The sequence below is a fragment of the Myzus persicae genome, unplaced genomic scaffold (assembly GCF_001856785.1).
Source record: "Myzus persicae strain clone G006 unplaced genomic scaffold, MPER_G0061.0, whole genome shotgun sequence".
In the NCBI taxonomy this organism is placed as follows: Eukaryota; Metazoa; Arthropoda; class Insecta; order Hemiptera; family Aphididae; genus Myzus; species Myzus persicae.
The window spans coordinates 193,065-212,615 of record NW_019103902.1 but is presented as its reverse complement, the minus strand read 5'-3'; the positions used below and the strand labels follow the sequence as shown (position 1 = coordinate 212,615).

General features: G+C 29.6%; 1 protein-coding gene across 2 annotated transcripts in view; it reads right to left on the bottom strand.

Moving 5' to 3' along the window:
• Positions 1–19,551, bottom strand: part of LOC111036117 (gamma-aminobutyric acid receptor subunit beta-like) — a 61,231-nt gene that overhangs the window by 21,737 nt on the left and 19,943 nt on the right. The window contains exon 3 of one of the 2 annotated variants that reach the window (XM_022318017.1): positions 17,585–17,652. The exons of the other annotated variant lie outside the window; for it this stretch is intronic. Within the exon in view, the coding sequence (XP_022173709.1) occupies positions 17,585–17,652 (68 nt within the window). The remainder of the gene's footprint in view (positions 1–17,584; positions 17,653–19,551) is intronic. 2 annotated transcript variants of the gene reach the window in all.

Here is a 19,551-nt window from a genome sequence, read left to right as displayed (position 1 = left end):
TTTGTATAAATATCGAATTTTGGATGAGTAATTTATGAGTAATTTACAAAAGTTTAGTGGAGTGACAAGAGTGAACTGAAAAATGTTGGCCCATTACTCCGATGGTCTAAAATTTAAATTTATATTACACAAACAACTTGTCTAAAATTATGAAAGTATGATGAAAACTGTTCAGTGAACAATATTCTGCTTAGAAATATGAAATAAAATATGTATGCTGATCATTCAAATGAGTAAACAATTAAAAAATATTTAAAATATATTTTTTATTCCAACAATTTCGTTTTGTAATATCTTACAATATGTAAAAGAAATACTTTCTAAAACGTTACTGTTTTCTGAAATAATGAATATCTTACTAGGTTCAATGGATCATTTCATTTATATAAGTTACCTACGTGTATATTATATATTTACATTATGTACTGCGGCCGCAAACCAAAGAAACGATTGCAGTTGCAGATATATCATACTGATTTATTGTCTTAGTTTATGTAAAACGCGTTGAAAATGATGCAAAATAACAATTCAAGAAAATATGTTTTCTAAAAACAGTAACTAGAGTATTTAAAATGTTATTATTTTTGATTTACATGTTTAGACTAAGTGGACTACTTAGCAGAGTCGATAGATACCTCTACATGACGTATGTCTACAACGGGTCTTAGGTACAAAATCAATCCCTTAAAATTTTTATTTTGGAGATTTGGACTTATACGCGAAATCTGAATATTTTTGACCGGATCGGCTGTAAAATTAACAAAATATATCACTTAGGAATCTTATTATGGCTGACGATATTGTTTTACAAATTCTCTTACTGTTCAAGTTTATCCGATAAAGTATATTTTATGAAGGAATCGTCCACCAAGAACTTAATAAAAGCATAGTCTATAAAATGTTGATTTAATTTATTTGATTTTGGCGGTTGGTATGCCACAATGTCGGTAACTACACCTAATTATAGAGTTTTTTAAAATAAATTTCAAATGGCATAAGTTTGGTTTATTCTCATATCAATGAATTCTGTGTTCATCGGATTAGTCTATATTTTAAATTCGCTAAACTTTCAACCCAACCTATTGCTTCGATAAAACTGAATTTGATTTGATATATTGACAAATTCTGAATCGATGTCACGATGTCAATTATTATTCACATATATAATAGCCGTAGTGCTTGGTGCCGACAGTAACTAACAGCTTCCTATTTGTCGTAACTTGTGAGAAACCCTCGTGAAAACATTGATTAATGTTTTATAATTATATACGCGTGCACGCAAAACCTTTTATTGATAGGTACGTCTTGCACCGTTTCAGTCAGTGTACGTAACACGAATGTCTCACAATTCAGTCATGTCATAATATTTATTCACACAATTAAGAACGTGGAAGTAGGTGAGCTTAACTATGAAATTCAGATGAACAGAAAAGTAAAAGATTTCAAACGACCAAACATTAAAATACTAAGATGTTGTGATATTATTTTACTAAACTAATTGGCGTTACTAGATGGACGGACTTTTGAGTTCCCCGACTTTAAAGTAGGTAAGTATCACCTAAAGCATAAACAATCAATTTTTTAAATATTCCAATTTTAAATTTATTACTCTGCAATGTACTGTATAGTGTAACGGACTTCAGAAGCACCTTGAAAGGAATGCAAAGATGATTGATTAGAATTTTCGAAATAATTCGATAATGGTCTTGTCCACAATATAGAATTCTTACTGTTTACTTACATTTGCTTTATAATAAATTGTTCAATCGAATAGCATTGGTTGAAGGCATGAGAAAGTCAGACGGAGACGGTAGATCGATCAAATACAGTTATAATTACATCCATACACATACTGCATAAAGTCATTTGAAATTCCTGAGCACGCTATGCAGACGGGCGTATTATACATATTTAATGGGCATTCGTATTATTACAGTACATCATTTTATTACGAATAGAATTGTTGAAAATGTTATCGAACGTTTCGACAAACAATATAATAATGTAGGACCAAACCACATCGTCTGGGATTTGTATTGTTGAATATTTAAACGGAATAATGATATAGATATAGAACATTGGAGTGAAGTTATCTAGTTATAATTCGGTATACTGTTATTGTTTGATAAAATATTATTGATGAGATCACAACTGTCATTGAAAACCGAGCGGTTAAAACAAAAATACCAATAATGTGCGCCGTGCGTTGAGCTTGATATATAATAATATATTATGTTCGGACGTCTCCCCAATCCCGTCATAGTACCTATGCAAAACAAAAGCGGAGACGGCTGCACTGCGATTTGACAAAGAATATGTTCGTTTCGTGCAAGCCGATATTCAATAGTTAATGTACGAGTGTATTTTATATTATAGGCGACAGGCGGTCGTTGTAATATCGAAAGCTTGTATCGATCATACCAAATTACTTAAATATTTAAATAGTACAAATAAGACTCTTTTTTAATCTTTCATATTCACTCACCATTTAACTATGTTAAAAACAATTTTTAAAGGCATTAGTTTAAAGTTTTAAATTAACTATGTTACTGCATTCAGTCTTTTTTTTTAAAAACATTTTTCTGGGTTTTTAGGACATTAAAATGTGTGCCCTAACAATAACAATAACGGTCTGCTGGATCGGAGTCTGCGAAAAGAGTGCACGGCTCGCCCACTGTGGGCTGCGTAACACCGAAATACCCTCACGGCATTGGTTGCCCGAAGATGATTATGACGGGGTGTGGAGAGAAACGACCGGATGACGTGCGGGGTGTGACCGGACCGAGGAGTGCTAGCGGAAGCTGAATTCCATAATATAAATATTATATATGTATAATAATATAATAACTGAATTATACAGGGTGATTCATAAGCATGCTCACCCTCTTTTTTCTTCAAAGACACAGTTATTGTGATTTTGGAATTTTTAAATACACACATAAAAACAATATTTTAATATTAGTGATAGCTCTACAATTATATATGGTATATATAACATTTGTAGGATTAAAATATTTTAATAGTTATTATTAATACTGATCGGAACAAAACTAAAACAATATTATTAAGTTGAAACATTAACAAGGGTGTTGGTATATATACGATTATAAAGAAGTGATATTATGGAGTGGTAATGAAGGACAGTGAGAACTCCTGTGGAATTACATACTTCTATTTTCAAATAAGTATCTCCGTTTAGGTTTTAAATAATAAAACAGACAATTTTTATGAAAATGTTGACGAATAAAAATAAAAATTCAAACTAAACTTTTGTGTACCTAAGGTAAAAGCCAATAGGTTCATTATACCTGGCTTAGATAATATATGGGGGCCAATATGGTGTTTTGAAAATATTATAGTAATCAACGTTTTTATTTGTAAAAATGTGAACAAATATTATAGCCAACGTTACATCTATTTTATATTTCTGAAAAATCATTTTCAATGACTATTGTCTTTAGAATAAACATTTTAATAACCAAGAAGCTACTCGTTTGCATTTTGAATTCAGTACATTCAAATTTTTAGTAAAAATGGTGATTTTGATTTAAAAATATGGTCTGTAAAAACATTTAAAAATTAAAAAATAGTCCAAAACCTCAGAATTTGAATGAATTTATTAGTATAGTAAAAATGGAAAATGTGTATGGTTGGCTAATCAACCTATATATGCACACTGCAAGCTGACCTACCTCCGGCACACGTCCACCTATAAGTATATAGCTGCATATTATATTATGTACCTCTTCGCATCTTACATATTATTATTATATGTACATTATACGCTATGATGTATACGCGCGTTCAGCTCTTCCTCGCCGACGAATTGGATTAAAATTATGAACGTCCCTTGATAACGTATTCAAAGAACGTAAGGTTTTATACATTTTGCATGCTCGCGGATTCGCACGCGCGTTCACGGTGGAGGCGGAGGCACCAGTCACACCGGCGGCGGCCTCCGGAAACCCCATGAATACCAAACACGATGTACAAGCATTCAATAATGCAAAACCATTAAGGTTTACTGGTGCATCGCGTATTACATTAGACCGGCTCACAAAACATAATATACACCTACCTGGCTACCTACAAACATATGCCACGTGTACCTAAGTATGGTATACAGGGTACGCCAATATTGTGTGTTCGCTCCTAAATTATTTCCGATTTACCTAACTAATGCGAATTTTGATTTTCATCGATTCCGTGTTCAATTCAGAGTTTATATTTTTTATGTCACTCGATTATGGTGTCTCGTGGAGAGACCGACTTCATTTTCATACCTACATGAGAACCGCTCTTGGATTGTCCAGCAAATTATGAATCACAATGACAGCTGTTTTGATTTTTTGACAACTTTGATGTATCCACCTAGTAGTTAGTGTCTATCTAAATTTAAATTCAAATGAGTGGTTTTTGATTTTGTTTAACTTTATTTACTCGTAGGCTCATGATATTATAACCAATGGACCTGGAAGATTTAATGTAACAATAAGCTAGACTTTGAATGAATTCATTATTGAAGGAAAACAATTAGGAGCTTCATGTATAATAATATTTTTACATAATATGTCCTATTTTATATTATATTAAATGCTGTATGTGTGTGTGTGTGTGTGTGTGTGTAGTATATAATTATGACTACACATACGACCGCGATTGGGTGAAAAGTGAATATTAACTCTAAGTTGTATTATTTTATATAGCCAATATTGGGGTAGCATTAGCGCGATACTGTAATAATGTTTAGGGACAAAATTTTATTAATTTTAATATTTCTGTAGATATACAAAGTCACGTTATTTTGTAAATGAAACATAGTTGTATGCTGCAGGATATTTAAATACCTACAATTTGTTGAATTTTTCAGGGCATTCTCAATTTCTAAATCATATAATTATTTTGTATAATATATAACTAATTATTTTCTAAAATACGTCCTAGCTTTTAAAAATATATTGAAACTATCAATAATATAGTATTATATATTCCTCTAAAATACTTTAGACTTTAGTTTGCTATCATCAGTTACATTATAGTGATCAATTTAATCAACAATCACACATTTTATTGCAATCAATGACATTTTAAATTGTTTTTGATAATGTATAGGTAAAATTGTCCGCTGTGAATTTTTCGTGTTATTGGTACGAATAATGTATTGTTTACATATGTGATACCTCTTTAAATTTAACAATTTGAATATAAATTTTTAAAAATAAAATCATTTTTTTTAAATGTTAAAGGCAATTTTTAGTGCATTAGATACATAAAGTTTATGTAAGTTTATTATGTTATTCATACAAATTAGTTACAGTCTTTCAGACCTATCTGAATAAAAGAAAATATAATATAATATGTTTGACGTGTCCTAGAACGAACGACGGTGGCACTGCGAGAGATGGATTACGGAATTATAATCCGGTAGATACACCATGGTGTGGTGTGCCTGTCCCCACACTGACGGATGAGTACAGTTTTGAAAATGTTAACCCTTTACACAAATCGCACGTGAATAAATTACATTTTTTTGGTCCGGAAAACACTGTTTTTTTTTAAACGTCCTGGTAATTTGTGTTTTTCTGTTATTTCATATTCTGACCGTCCCACGGTTGATCGCTTGACCAGTAGGAATTTTAATAATACGATTTAGTGGTACAACGAGCTGCCGATGACGCCGTAACTATGATTTTGTAGCTATGTGATGAAAACCAATAAGGGCCACGTGAATTGAATACGTGCGACGTGATGAATAAGCAGCTTGGCTTCGGAAAGTTTTTCGAGGAATTCAAAACTGCCGCTGTTTATTGAAACATAAAAATGTAGATTCGTTTTGAATATAAGAAACGCATTTGTTATCTCCAAAGTCATACGTAATATTGCTCTTTTCTTTGGCCCCTCGATCATCTCTAATTGTAAATTTAAGTAAAATATTATTAACATCCGATTTTACTATACATTTTTAAGTGGGTAATTCTTTTTGGTACATTTTGAAGTTAAGTATCAATCGACATTTGAAATAGTTGATTTTAAGTTTTTTAATATTATCTACCTATCCAGAGTAATAAGTTTAGTTTATTATATAACGAGAATGTGATGACTATGATAATACCTATAGTACCTACAAACAGACATATTATTATAAACACACACTAATGCATCTATGTAGTCGGTATGTACCCGAAATTCTTAAATTTATTTTCTGCGTACGTCTCATATGGTGCTATAGATCGGTCATGTACCTCCCATGACTAAAAATAGAACTATTCAAAGTTTCAATTTATTTTTAACAACAATAATGAACACAAATAATAACTAAGGTTATACTAATGTTTATACACTAGTTAAAACTTAGTACCTCAATTTACACAAAACATAAAAATAATATTAAATATTTAGATCCGTCGTAAAAATTACTAAAAAATATTAGTTAATAATCCATACTTCTACCACATGGTCTTTCGCGTACCACCGATGGTACGTGTAGGTACCGCAGTTTGGAAACCATTAAACTACTATGTATTATGTATCCTTTTATTATGTATGGTTATAGTTTTTACAGTGTCTCATCACGTTATAATACCATGCTAGTGAACCGCTTATGTATTCATATTGTAAATACAATCGATGTATAGGTAATTTGTATTTTAAAAGTTAAGCTTGGGTTAAAAATCGGGTGGGCAGGCCCATTTTAAAAGTAAACTTAGGGTTATCACTGGCCGGGCCTACCCTGGCTCTCCCCAGGCCATCCTAAGCAACCGGCTTGCTGATTTCCAGATAAATAATGTTATAAATTATAATACTTCGTCCATATAGATAATGATGACGAGAATGTAAAATAACGTGTGATGTGCAACCTTTGTGCGTTTCTACGAACAACTTCACATACAATAATAACAATGATACTAGGTATATAATACAGATGCGGGATATTATATATTACATTGAAGTAGGTATAGAAAGTTTAATAATATTATATGTATTTTATTATTATAATTATTATTATTCTATATCGAGTGCGTGCGTGGCTTAATTGAAAAACGTAATTATTGCAGCGAGCTAGGCATAATAATATTATAATCACGGCCGGCACAAAGGCACAAATCCACCGCCGCGTCGCGTGCGCACCTTTCCGTGACCCAATTTTCGTAGAGGCGCCAACGCGCGCTGTTCGTCATCCCTCTTCCCCTCCAAGTATTATATAATAAATTATTCTACCTGCGGTGCTAATAGCCGTCGTTTGATTTATCAACACACACACAGACACACACACACACATATCTATAAATATTACATAATATAAATAGAAAACCTCCGCTTTTGACGGACGTAGTAATGATTTATACGACGGCCATTAGCGGGAATTGTGCGGCCTCCACCGGGTGGAGAAGCAAGGTTGTGGGACCTTAGACCACTCAAAAGTTTTTTAAACCCCCTTAAAAACAAATAAAAATAACAGTTATATAATTTTCCGTTCCAAAATGTCTATAAACATAAAGGTTGTCACAAAACAACATTTATTTATCATTGTTATAATGGTTTATGTTGTTCAATCTTTTGAATCCAACATTCATTTTTATTTTATATTCCGAAGTGGAAACTATAGGTACGGAGTATTTCTCGAAATAAATTTTGTTTTGAGTAGTATATTGGTTATTCTTATTGAACGTTTGATGAGTAGAAATGTGGACCAACGTTTTTCGGGGTACCAGATAGGGATACTCAGTACCACTACACTAATTTAAATTTTCAATACTTATAAAGTTATAACTGGGGCACGGATTTTTGTGCAAAATGAATTGTTAAATATGCCCAAATTTATGCACTAAAAAATTTAAAAATGTGCAAAACATAATTTATTATGTGTTAAAAAAACCAAAAATTAAAAAAAAATTTTAAATATAGTATTGAGTGAAAAAATACAATTTAAATATCAGTATTTAAAATGTGTACATAGCATAAAAATGTGAATTTGTTATTGAATGAGTACCAATATGATGTAGCAAAATATGCTTTTAAATTATCAAATTGAAAAATTCTACGATTGTCACGTAGTATAACCTTGTATACTAGAACTTATAACCCATAAACTACTCTTCCAAAATTCCATATCTATACATTTTTCAGAAAAATGTTGCTTTAAAGATTTATTAATTAGGCAAAAAAATATTTTTAAAAACTTGATAATTCAAAATATTTGAATAATCAAAATCCTATTCCCTAGATTAAACCATTAGTCAACTCCGCAGATGAAAATAATAATTTTCGCTATTTGCCACTGCCACCTATGACAATAATGTAACACAGCTATTAACAGGCAATATCGTTTTCCAAAGAAGATTAAGAAGACAAATTTCAAGTTCCCCAAAACAGCACTTGGTGAAACAAATTAAATCATAACGACATGAGATTGTTATAAATTTGATAATGGACAATTAACCAATTCAAAAATTTACTTAATCAGTGAAAAACAACTAAACCGATTTATACACCTATATACTCGTTATAACTGCCATAAGTTATTATTTTTTAAATAAATGCATTTAAATATACAAAAAAGAATTCATCAGGTTCAAAGGCTGTATGGATGAGGGGGGAGGGGGGCGTTCACTATATAACAATATTATAACATGCGTCGAGGCGCAAAGCCATTTTTTTTATCATTCCGCACCGAGTCCGGTCACGGTCGGTTTGGCATGTCCTCGGGGGACCGACAACTACTATATATATGTACGCGTTCGCCGGAGGTGGATGTTATATATTATAGTAATCTAAAGGGGCAAATAAAAATCGCACGAATTCATAAAATGTAATATGTATGTTACTTCCCTGCTACCGGTAAAAGTAGTAACTACAAAATCAAATTTTTAGGAAAACGAACTTGTGTGTTTTTAATTTTTTCTAAATGAATTAAATATTTTAAGTGTACCTTTTTTCAGAAACAGATGAAAAATTATGCCCGAAATTCAAACAGTTATTAATTTTGGAGTAAATAAATTATTTAGGACATTTTTCTTGTGATAAAGAAGAAACTGCTTTTCACTTTAGCATTACACTCACACATTAAAATATATCTCTTAAAGTGTACAATAGTTATTAAGAAATGCAGTATCATCATTTATTAATATTAGTTGCTACTGTGAGCAGTCGATGGAGTCACTACAGTGACTAAATAAACAATAATTAAAAAAGATGATTAATAATAATTACTTAGATAATATTATTCTTATAAATCGCTTAATGAAAACAAAATTATTATCTATATCGATGGATACTGCAAAATATATAACAGTTTTATACTATGGTATAGTACCAATATACATATATATATGAAAATTTAGTATTATCATAAAATGTATTGAGTCCTAACTGTAAATCGTAATCACAGTAATTGTGTATATATACTTGATACGACTACTTTTAACTGTATGAATTATTGTTGTTAAAATAGTTTCACAAAAATGTAAAATAGATACGTACCTATCTACCCAATATTAAATTTAGTATTTATTATACAACCATTTTTACAAAACAGAAATGTTGATAAATGAATACTATACAATCGTGGATAGATTAATGGAGTGATTACGTGAGGAAAAACAACATTGATATAATAATTGCTGTGATCACAAGCGATGTACGTCGTTGAATATGTCGAGTTTGCGTATATTATAACAACTATTTCAACATATTATATTCGTGTATACTGTTTAGTGTTTATTATTATAACCAACCTATTATAGAGTTTGAGTGCAATTATGATATTTACAATTTTACACTCCTAAAAGTTGTTGACATCATCTGCAGGTCTGTGTGTCCCTAATAAATCAACATTTAAAGCAATTTAATATTGGAATTTACAGAATTTAAATCGAAAACATATATTATTATGTATTCATATACACACATATTAATAATAATAAAACAAAATTAAATTCAAGAATAACTAATAAGTCTATAATATTGTTTATTCGTATAAGTAATGAGTACTAACCAATTAGTTATATTTATTTTTCTAAGGTTCGTTTCATAATTGGTCGTTACTACACTATGGGACGCACACAAGACGATCCTTCGCGTATTGCTTGAAGGTAGAAATAAAAATTAAAACCTTAAAAAAGCAATCAAGTGATATTTTAAATTGAAAAAAAATTAAGCACTATGTTAAAAATTGAACTAAAAATCTGGAAATTATTAATTCAGAATTGCGCAGAGGTGTAAAATTCGTAAAATTATAAAACCGAAGTATTTTATTTTAAATTTAAATCAGAGTGACTATAATATCGATGAGCGAAATTGAAATTAAAATCGATACATTTCATTAGCCCTGGTTGTGGCGTATAGCTTTTAATATTAGGGTGATCAATTATTCAACTCGTCTCGTCTGTAAAAAAAAATTGTCGGTTGTTTTTATTTTTACATCGTCGTGCATTGTAGACGTCACGCGCGTGTTTCCCGCGAGGGTCGTCGATCGAACGCGTATTTCGGATCTCTGTGCGCATTTGTGTACACGACAAATAGTAATAATAATAAAAAAAACCACTCGTGTCGTTGTACTAATATACTATTATATATACGGGTCACGTTGGTATTCGATTCCGCCGGTTCTCGAGGGGGTGCAAAAAAAAATTGTATCGAAATCGGATCTGTATATTCGGTTGCGTTGCCGAGATAGAAAACGCGATTGAACTCAAAATCCGTCATGTACACCCTTTAGAAAATAATATTTTGGGTCTGAGTGTCTTAACACGCACGGTTCGTACCATTATGCGTAGTAAAGATTTTTTTTGTTTTATTTTACTTCACAGCACAATAAATTGTATGAGACGTTATCCGATTGCTTTCCATTTCGATCTTATACACATTTTCAGTGTTCCTATTGTGTCCTTAAGTCAGGTTATGGCATTGACAATAAAATATATTTTTTGATTATTTAATCCTTTACTTAACTGGTTTGTGTTAATACGCATTCAAATTCTTTTGACTGATGTCTCATTATACCCACAATATTATAAAATGAAATAATATAAGATGATGCATTATTCGGAGCACTCCCATACAACCTGGAAAATTTACTTTTCAGAATATTGCGCAGGGTGATCATTTCCAAAATCTTTATGCCATTTATCTCCACAGTAAAAATGTGTGGAATGTATGATTACTTTGGAGATAATAATCCGATTTGTATGGTTGGTCTACCTACCAATATAATGGTATTTCTTCCATGAATTCGGTTTCACAAGTTTTAGGATATTTTAAATAGTTTAATTTAACATTTACCTACTTTAGAACAGGACACAGACAGCATTTAAGAAAGAGGAAAACAATTTCTTTACTTGACTTGATTTTGGGACGTAATAGATATTATCCAATTGTACCATGCTCGCAGTACAATGTTAGGACGTAGACATATTATTATTACATTAATATTTGTACGATGTGTAGTAACTTTTTGAAAACATCGTGAAATTATCATTATAAGTACCTATATATTATTTAATTCACCGGCAATAAAAATAAAAACGTAATTATTATTGTAATGAACGTTGTATTGATCTTTCACTTATAAATGTATTCCCAAGATACTCTGCAGTCTCACGTTTAGATAGCCTCAGGGAAGGTTGTTGTAGAAAGGCCAGTGTTGTTTTTGTGTAAAGATAATAATGTATTTATTTAAACTTATGAGCATTTGTGGTCAGAGAAAATCAACTCTGCCCGAGAATATAATATGTAGCTAAGTTACAACTTGTGTTTCTTTACTTATTGAACAAGAGGCGATGTTACCATGCGGAGTAACCACCTGTGTAATTTAAACCCAAAAATGGGCCTACTGAAAAAAATACTTGAATTTCAGCAATATTTGAGCGTGGCCCAACAACCAATCTAAGTCCTGCAAGCTGGGATGTTTAACTAATTCTAATTATATAACGTATCAAGATTCGTGTATTTCTACGAAGTCTCTGCTAGTTAGGTACATGATAGACAAGGATTAAGGAAACGGATATCAAAGAAGACCGACCTGTAGTAGGTGGGTTGTCGTTGTACAATATTATCCTTCGGCTTCTGTGTTACAGTTACTTAACTCGTTAATGTGGTCCGTAGCGAATCCCTATGGGCTACGACGATTCTAAGAATCCGACAGCTCAGTGATCTGTCTTGTTCTTGTTGTTTAATACTGTCAATGTCAAATTCTATGAATCGATGAGTGGGGTTTGCACGAATGTGTTTAATAATTTGAATAGATACAATAATCTTGTATGTAGCAAAGACAAGTGAAACAACACCGTTATATTACAATTTTTACATTAAATAAAAAAAAATGGAAAACGATTTTTGACCAACTATAAAGAAAGCTTCCAAAATGTATGTAGTGATTTTATATTTTTAATGCTATTTTGGAAATAATGTTTTCCTTTTACATTACACTGTAACATAACATAATTACACTGAACAATAACCTAATATAGAAAGGCATTATAGGTCATGCCTCATTATGCTTATCGCTGACAACTGTTTGTTGTCACTCGAAGCTCGTGACACAAAAAATGTTACATTTATAAATATTAACTTTGGTTTCAATATCTTATTGCAAAACAGAAAAAAATAATCAATTGCTTAGAATTTTATTTTAGCTTACAGGATTTTCTTTTAAGCACATATCTATAATAGCCAATAGGTATATAATAATGGTTGAGATAATGGGATGAAAGCAGGAATAACTACTAAAAATAGGACAACAAGTATCCTGTATGAAGTTAGTCAGGACAAGGGGATATAATGCTAAAAAAAAAGGACAGTCTGGGTTTAACCAGGGCTTGCGTGTTCCTATGGAGTACGCACTAGTTTATTAAAAAGTGTACAACCGCAGTATGTACTTAAACAATGATTCCTGTTCCATTGGTCACTGTAATGTCCTTATAAAGTCGTGAATATTATCTGTTTTTCAACGTATTAATGTATTTTAGTTGAATAGTTCTAAGACAGCTATAATACTATATCTACCTAGTATATATATTATAAAATATATTATTATCTACATGACTACATAGTACATATTATATATTTTATACATTAAATGATGATCACACAATCGGCATTCAGATGACCTATAATGTATTCTTATACACAAAAGCGTAAAACTTGTCAGTCTATAACATGATAACATATATGTGATAGGTACACAGAGTGATTCATCAAGCACGCTATACCTACGTTGTTTTGTTTTATAATTAATTCATTGCATTTCTGATTTTTGTTCAATAATTTACTTACAGACCATATTTTTAAATTATTAAAATGATTTATACTACTTAAAGAATGTTCAGCGATGATAAAAACTCCTGCTTTTCAGATGAGAGTTACTCACCCCTTTTAAGCTGTAAAGCTGTAAATTATTTAGTGGATAGTTTTTTGAAATTTGTATGTAGTCATGTAACTCATGTAAAAATCCAAACTAGTAACTTCTCAGTAAATATAATGTGAATACTACGTTGATAGTTGTTACTACTTACTATTAGTGGTTAAAAATGGTTTTACAAAAATAATAAATAAATGTAATATAGTATGTAGTATTTATTATGCTTAAGCCGTTTACATTAACTACAATTGTTCATTGTTAATATGAATTACTAAAATTTTGAAATCATCATGTAATTATATCCTACAAACCAATCATCATGAATTTATAACTATTAAATACTCTTGATACCTACTCAAAGTTAAATATAACTTAAAAACGACTCGTTCAAATTTTGATTTCGATACGTTAATATGATCAGAAAAATTATCTCCTGAATAATTTACAGTAAAAAAAGGGATATCTTTTGGTAAACAGAAAGTTGTGTCTACAGGACATTTTTTTAAGTACTATAGAAATCTCAATAATTTGAAAATGTGACCTTTAAGTCGATTTAAAAATTCTAAAAATGTATAGGTCTTAAACAACTGAATTATTTAACAAGACAAAGCGTGCATGTTGAATTACTCTGTATAATATTATGCATACGCCTAAACTCACTATGTACTATTACAATATATAATATACAAAAGCCAACTATTGCTACGATCACCTATGTTTATTATAATATGTGATATGCGTTTTATTGTTTGATGCAACCTTCACTATTTCAGTTATTGTGTATGTATGCTATCATCATATACTTATCTTGTTTTGTTCCAGAGAGGACAAGTGAAAAGATAAGTAACAATAAAAAAATAAAATAAAACAATGATTATAACGTTTCGCGAAACAACTATGCAATATATTGCGTGCTCAACAACCCTACTACGCTAACAACAAAGCGTTTCTACCATTTGAATAATACATTTCTTTGCTAAATATTTGTATGTTACTCGACTGTAGATGAAAATATTTCGGAATCATTAAAGGTATTAATTCTATTATTACTGATTGCAATGTGAGTCATTTATTAACACGAGAGGTACTGTCGTTTTCCTAAACAATTATATTAGATATTATTATATTATTCGATTTATTCCAGGTATTTCGGAAGAGTTTACTTAACTTTATTTTAAATTTACAATGGCAACTAGTAAGTTATTTAATAGATTTAAAATTCAATAATTGAATTACAATTATTGTATTAAAAAAAATTAAAAAAATAAACCTATACTGTCATGTCAAAGATGATTCATTGATGGTGCAGATTTCAGATTATAATATTATTTAACACACATAAAGTTATACTATTGTGGTTCAACGTGGTTGATGCGTGATTTGTGATAATAATTTACAAATTTACGATCATGTATACTTTGAACGGTTATAGTATATTATTACTATATGTATAAAGTTCCTATATTGGATGTGGATTTCTAAAAAAAATATATCTAAAGAAATAATAAATGTAAAAAAACATTTGATAACCACTAGTAAAATATCAGTTTGATTGTTCATAACGTTATAATATATTTGTTTCTTCTTTGCATACCTTTACTCCGTATCAATACATAAAAAATGATCAAAAACATCATACACGCAGTATAAAAACATTCCCCATATAGTAAGTACACCTATATTATTACGAATTCGAAAACGGAGACCGTCAAATAGAGACGATCGCGATCGCTATTATAAAATATGTATAATATGTACCCGCACGTACGGGAAATAATAACAATAAATATTGTTCTCGGAAGGTAAATTACCTACTGCATAAAAAAAAATCAAGTTTTTATCGTACCGTGGCGTGTGTGTATGTTTTTTTATTGCGATAATATTATATACTGTACATGATATTACTGCCTATATAGGTATAGTATGTCGTAATAATAATAATAATAATAATAATAATAATAATAGTGGTGGGTATATAATGCATAAGCGGGTAGGTATAATATATATGATATAATGTATATAGTAGTAATAATAATATGTGAACTTGAATGATCGCAGTCGAAAGTGATAATAATAATTCTGTATATCACACCAGAACAGTATAATAACGATAAAAAAAAAATTCAAAGTTTGCGATCGCTTTTATGATAAACGCACAAATTGCATGTAAATAATATGGAGTGATTGTTGCGAAAGTTTTTTTTCGCGTTCATAGTCGTTGACCTGACACCTGTAATGTTTTCGGGGGCGTCGAGGTATATAGCGTGTGCCAGACACCAGTGTGTATATATATATGAGGTATATACATATTATATATTATTATGTACTTGTGTATATAATATATTATATAAATATATATATATATATACATAGGTGTAGGGTGAAGGCAGAATTAAATACCTTAGCGTTTTTATTTGTGCGCTTGAAATATCCACTCGGCCACCCCGCCAGGAAAATGTATTTGCACGCGATCACGTGACACCGTTTTACGTGTAGCTTTTCTTTTTCTTTATCATATTAAATGTGTTTATTCGTGATAGATATAATAATAATATAATATGTGTGTGTAATATTATATGCGTGCACGCGTGTGTATTTGTATGTATTATGAAGGAAAATGTATTTTTATGATTATTTATATCTTTAAAAAACAAAAATAATAATTACTTCATGCCGAAATATTTTATTTGAAGTTAGTAGTGAAATGAAAAAAAAAAATAATTTGTTAAACGAGTCAGTTATACAAGTAGGTGGGCAATATACATACATGTAAAAATGTATAATGAACAGTAATATTATATATTATAACCTACAATAAATAAATGAATAGTAATATTTTTGTTATAAACGAGGTTGTCGGCAGCCTTCGAGTCATATCGATGTATTGATGATTTTTCTTAGAGAAATGCAACTTATAAATTAATATGTGGTGTACAACTTCCAAAAAAATTATCCATATAATACCTATGCAATTTTATAGTTTAAAATGTTTAAAATATTTAATCAATAATTTATTAATAATTAAATATCGATAAACCACGATTGATCAAACAATAATAAATTTAATTCAAAATGAATGAAAATAAGTTTATTAAAGATAAAAATAGATCGGTATAACTAAAACTTTAAAATTACACCGAAAGAATAGAACAAAGAACAAGACTATAAAATCTAAAAAATATGCGAATCGTGAATAACTTAGAAAATTAACACCTCCACCGTCCACAAAAAAAAAATGTTGTGTAAAATTAAAATTGATATTTTGTCATAGCAAATTATATAGCTAATTAAGCTCAGATAAACATTTTATTTAAATACGTATATTGGTAAAAAGATACTTTAAATTTTTTTTTACCTAGACAAGATAAAAATAAAAATAAAAATATTTTTATCTAGATAATGCACAACTTTACCTACAACTAATGTCACCAGTATCTACATAATATTATTTAGGTACGGCTGTATTATTTCAAAACGATTCATCATATAATTTTCCTCCTTTAAAAATTAAAATATTCAACTCATGATCTCATGACATGTCAGAACTATAATATACCTATAATATGTCATCTGAAGCTTAACAACTTGTGTTATCTATGAGAAAATGTTACTTATCTATTAGCACAATAGTTGTGATAAAAATAATGATTAAAATATATTTAAAAAAGCAAATTTTACAATGGGTTCCACAGCCGATATAGTAACGTATATATTTTATGTACTTTTGATTTGTATCGTCCATATGTTTTGTTTAAAATGTATGTACATGTGTTGAGGTGTGTATGATATTATGTTTGAACCGGTGTTTGATTTTGCACTAAATCAATATGAATTGGTTTTACGTCTTAATATACGCCTAAATCAAATGCTCGACGATTCTACAGCGTGCTTCTATAGCGTTCTTTCTAGCGGAAAATAATACGTAGGTAATACAAAGCGGAAAGAAGATTGCAATCGCAAAAAAAGACTTTTTTTTCTTGAAATAAAATAACATATAATAATATTATTATTATATTATTAAGTAATTTATAGTACAAAACACCACGCAACTCTTATTTAAGAAATATATGTATAGACACTACTTATTTTCAATAATACAGAATGACGCGTAAAAAAATGTTTGGTGTAATACGCTATATATTGTTATATAGGCAAAAATAAAAAATAAAAAAATAAAAACAATAAAAATCATGATTGTTTTGTGTTGTGTTAATATTTTGTGTGTACCATTTTGACTTCTGACAAAGAGCTGATGCTCAACACGTACATGGTGACACCGACTTCAATTGGCGTACCTGAAATTCGGTACATTAAAACAAGTTTATGTAGATATATTTTTTTGATAGTTTATTTTTCATTTTTTTCTAAAGAGAAATATAGGCATGAAACTGATTATGTATTTGTAACTGTACATTTATTCGCAATATCCAATAATAATATACGCAAAGCCGTTTTGTGATAACATTTTGAACTTTGATATTGTGTGGAATATCAAATTCTTGATGATCGTTTTTTAAACGCAAACGATTTTTCTTCGCTCGATAATCTCGCGCCATTAATTAATTTTGCGAAAACGAAACCGTCGTTAACACTAAACCCAAAAATAATATTATTATCGAGTATGCAACGAACATTTTCCACCCCAAGAATAGTTGTGGAGAGTTATTCTAGATTTAACTCTGGTCTCTGAATACATAACCTTAATTTATTATCATAATCTCCTAATAAATATACTTCGAGCATGTACCTACATAACATCGAGACGAATATTAGTCCAATATTGATGGCTGTAATTTTGTGAAATTTATTTTAATCTTTTTGTAAGGTTTAACTTTTTTATAGGAGAATTTAAATTTTAATAGTGTATCATACTCATTTATAGCAGGTATATCCTTTTCTAACTTATTTATCTTTTTATATTTCTCTAGATTTAATTTTTCAACTTTTTTGTGTATTATTTGCTTAAGGATTTAGTAGATCTTTGTCTCTTTAAAACAACTTGTGTTCGTAAAGTAGTACACAATACATAAATAGGTACCTACTAAATAAGTTGTTACGATTGGATAAGGTAAATTAAGAATTTATTAATGTGTATTATGTTAATTTAAATATGTTCGTTAAATTACAAATTAAAAATGAATGCTGTTAATTAATTAAAATGTTGATTTTTTTTCTTTAGTTACTTAATTGTTGACATATTATATTGTTATGTTTAACATGAAGTGCAATTAATTTTTATTTTCAATAGATTCATTGTAATTTTCAATTGATTTTTTTTATAGATTATTTGAGGTTTCAATAATTCACTTTAAATGGTTTTATATTAAATTATATTCGTAATAGTTTTATATCTGTTCTCATAAACGCATGGATCGAATATATTTTTCAATATTATTTTATTTCCCGTATTTTTAAGAATGAAATTTAAATGATTTCTATTTCTTTGGGACTTTTTTTCCTTGTAAAAGTGCTGTTTACTTTATCGAAATTTACGAGACACACATAAAATATTTTAATACCTAGGTACATATATAATAATATAACATACCTCTGTACGTAGTTGAATATCTTATAAAAAATAAATCAACCGTGTACATGATTCTAGCTGGTTTAATATTCTACTTATGTTACGCGTGTAAAAAAAACGGGTATGAAAAAAAAAATCCGTTTTTATAATATTTTATATGAACACTTTCTTCGTATAGACAATTTTCTGGTTTACAGAAAAACTGGAGCTGAGTCTGTACACTTAATGTGTCACAAGATGTCAACGTTTTTTAGACTAAAAACCACAATGTCATCTGAGACATATCATATAGGTACTACGTCGTACTATTAAAATATGAATAGTGATAAAATATCCTATATCGTATCCACAGAAAGCGAAAATGACGCAGCTCGAACTATAATAATACATAATAATAATATAGTATAGCTTAAGCATGGCGTTATGGACCCGTTTTTAATAACATCGATCTGCTGTGATGTAAATAATAATAATATATTATAATCGAAGCCATCTTCGGTTTTTATTTAATATTTTTGTAGTATACAATAAGTACAAAATGACGTACAGGTATACCAAGTCTAACTGCAGCAGCGAATATCAAAACCTTTTATTGTGCAGCTTATTTCGATTATTTTCGTATCATATTTTAATAACAACAGTAATAATAATAATAATAATAATAATA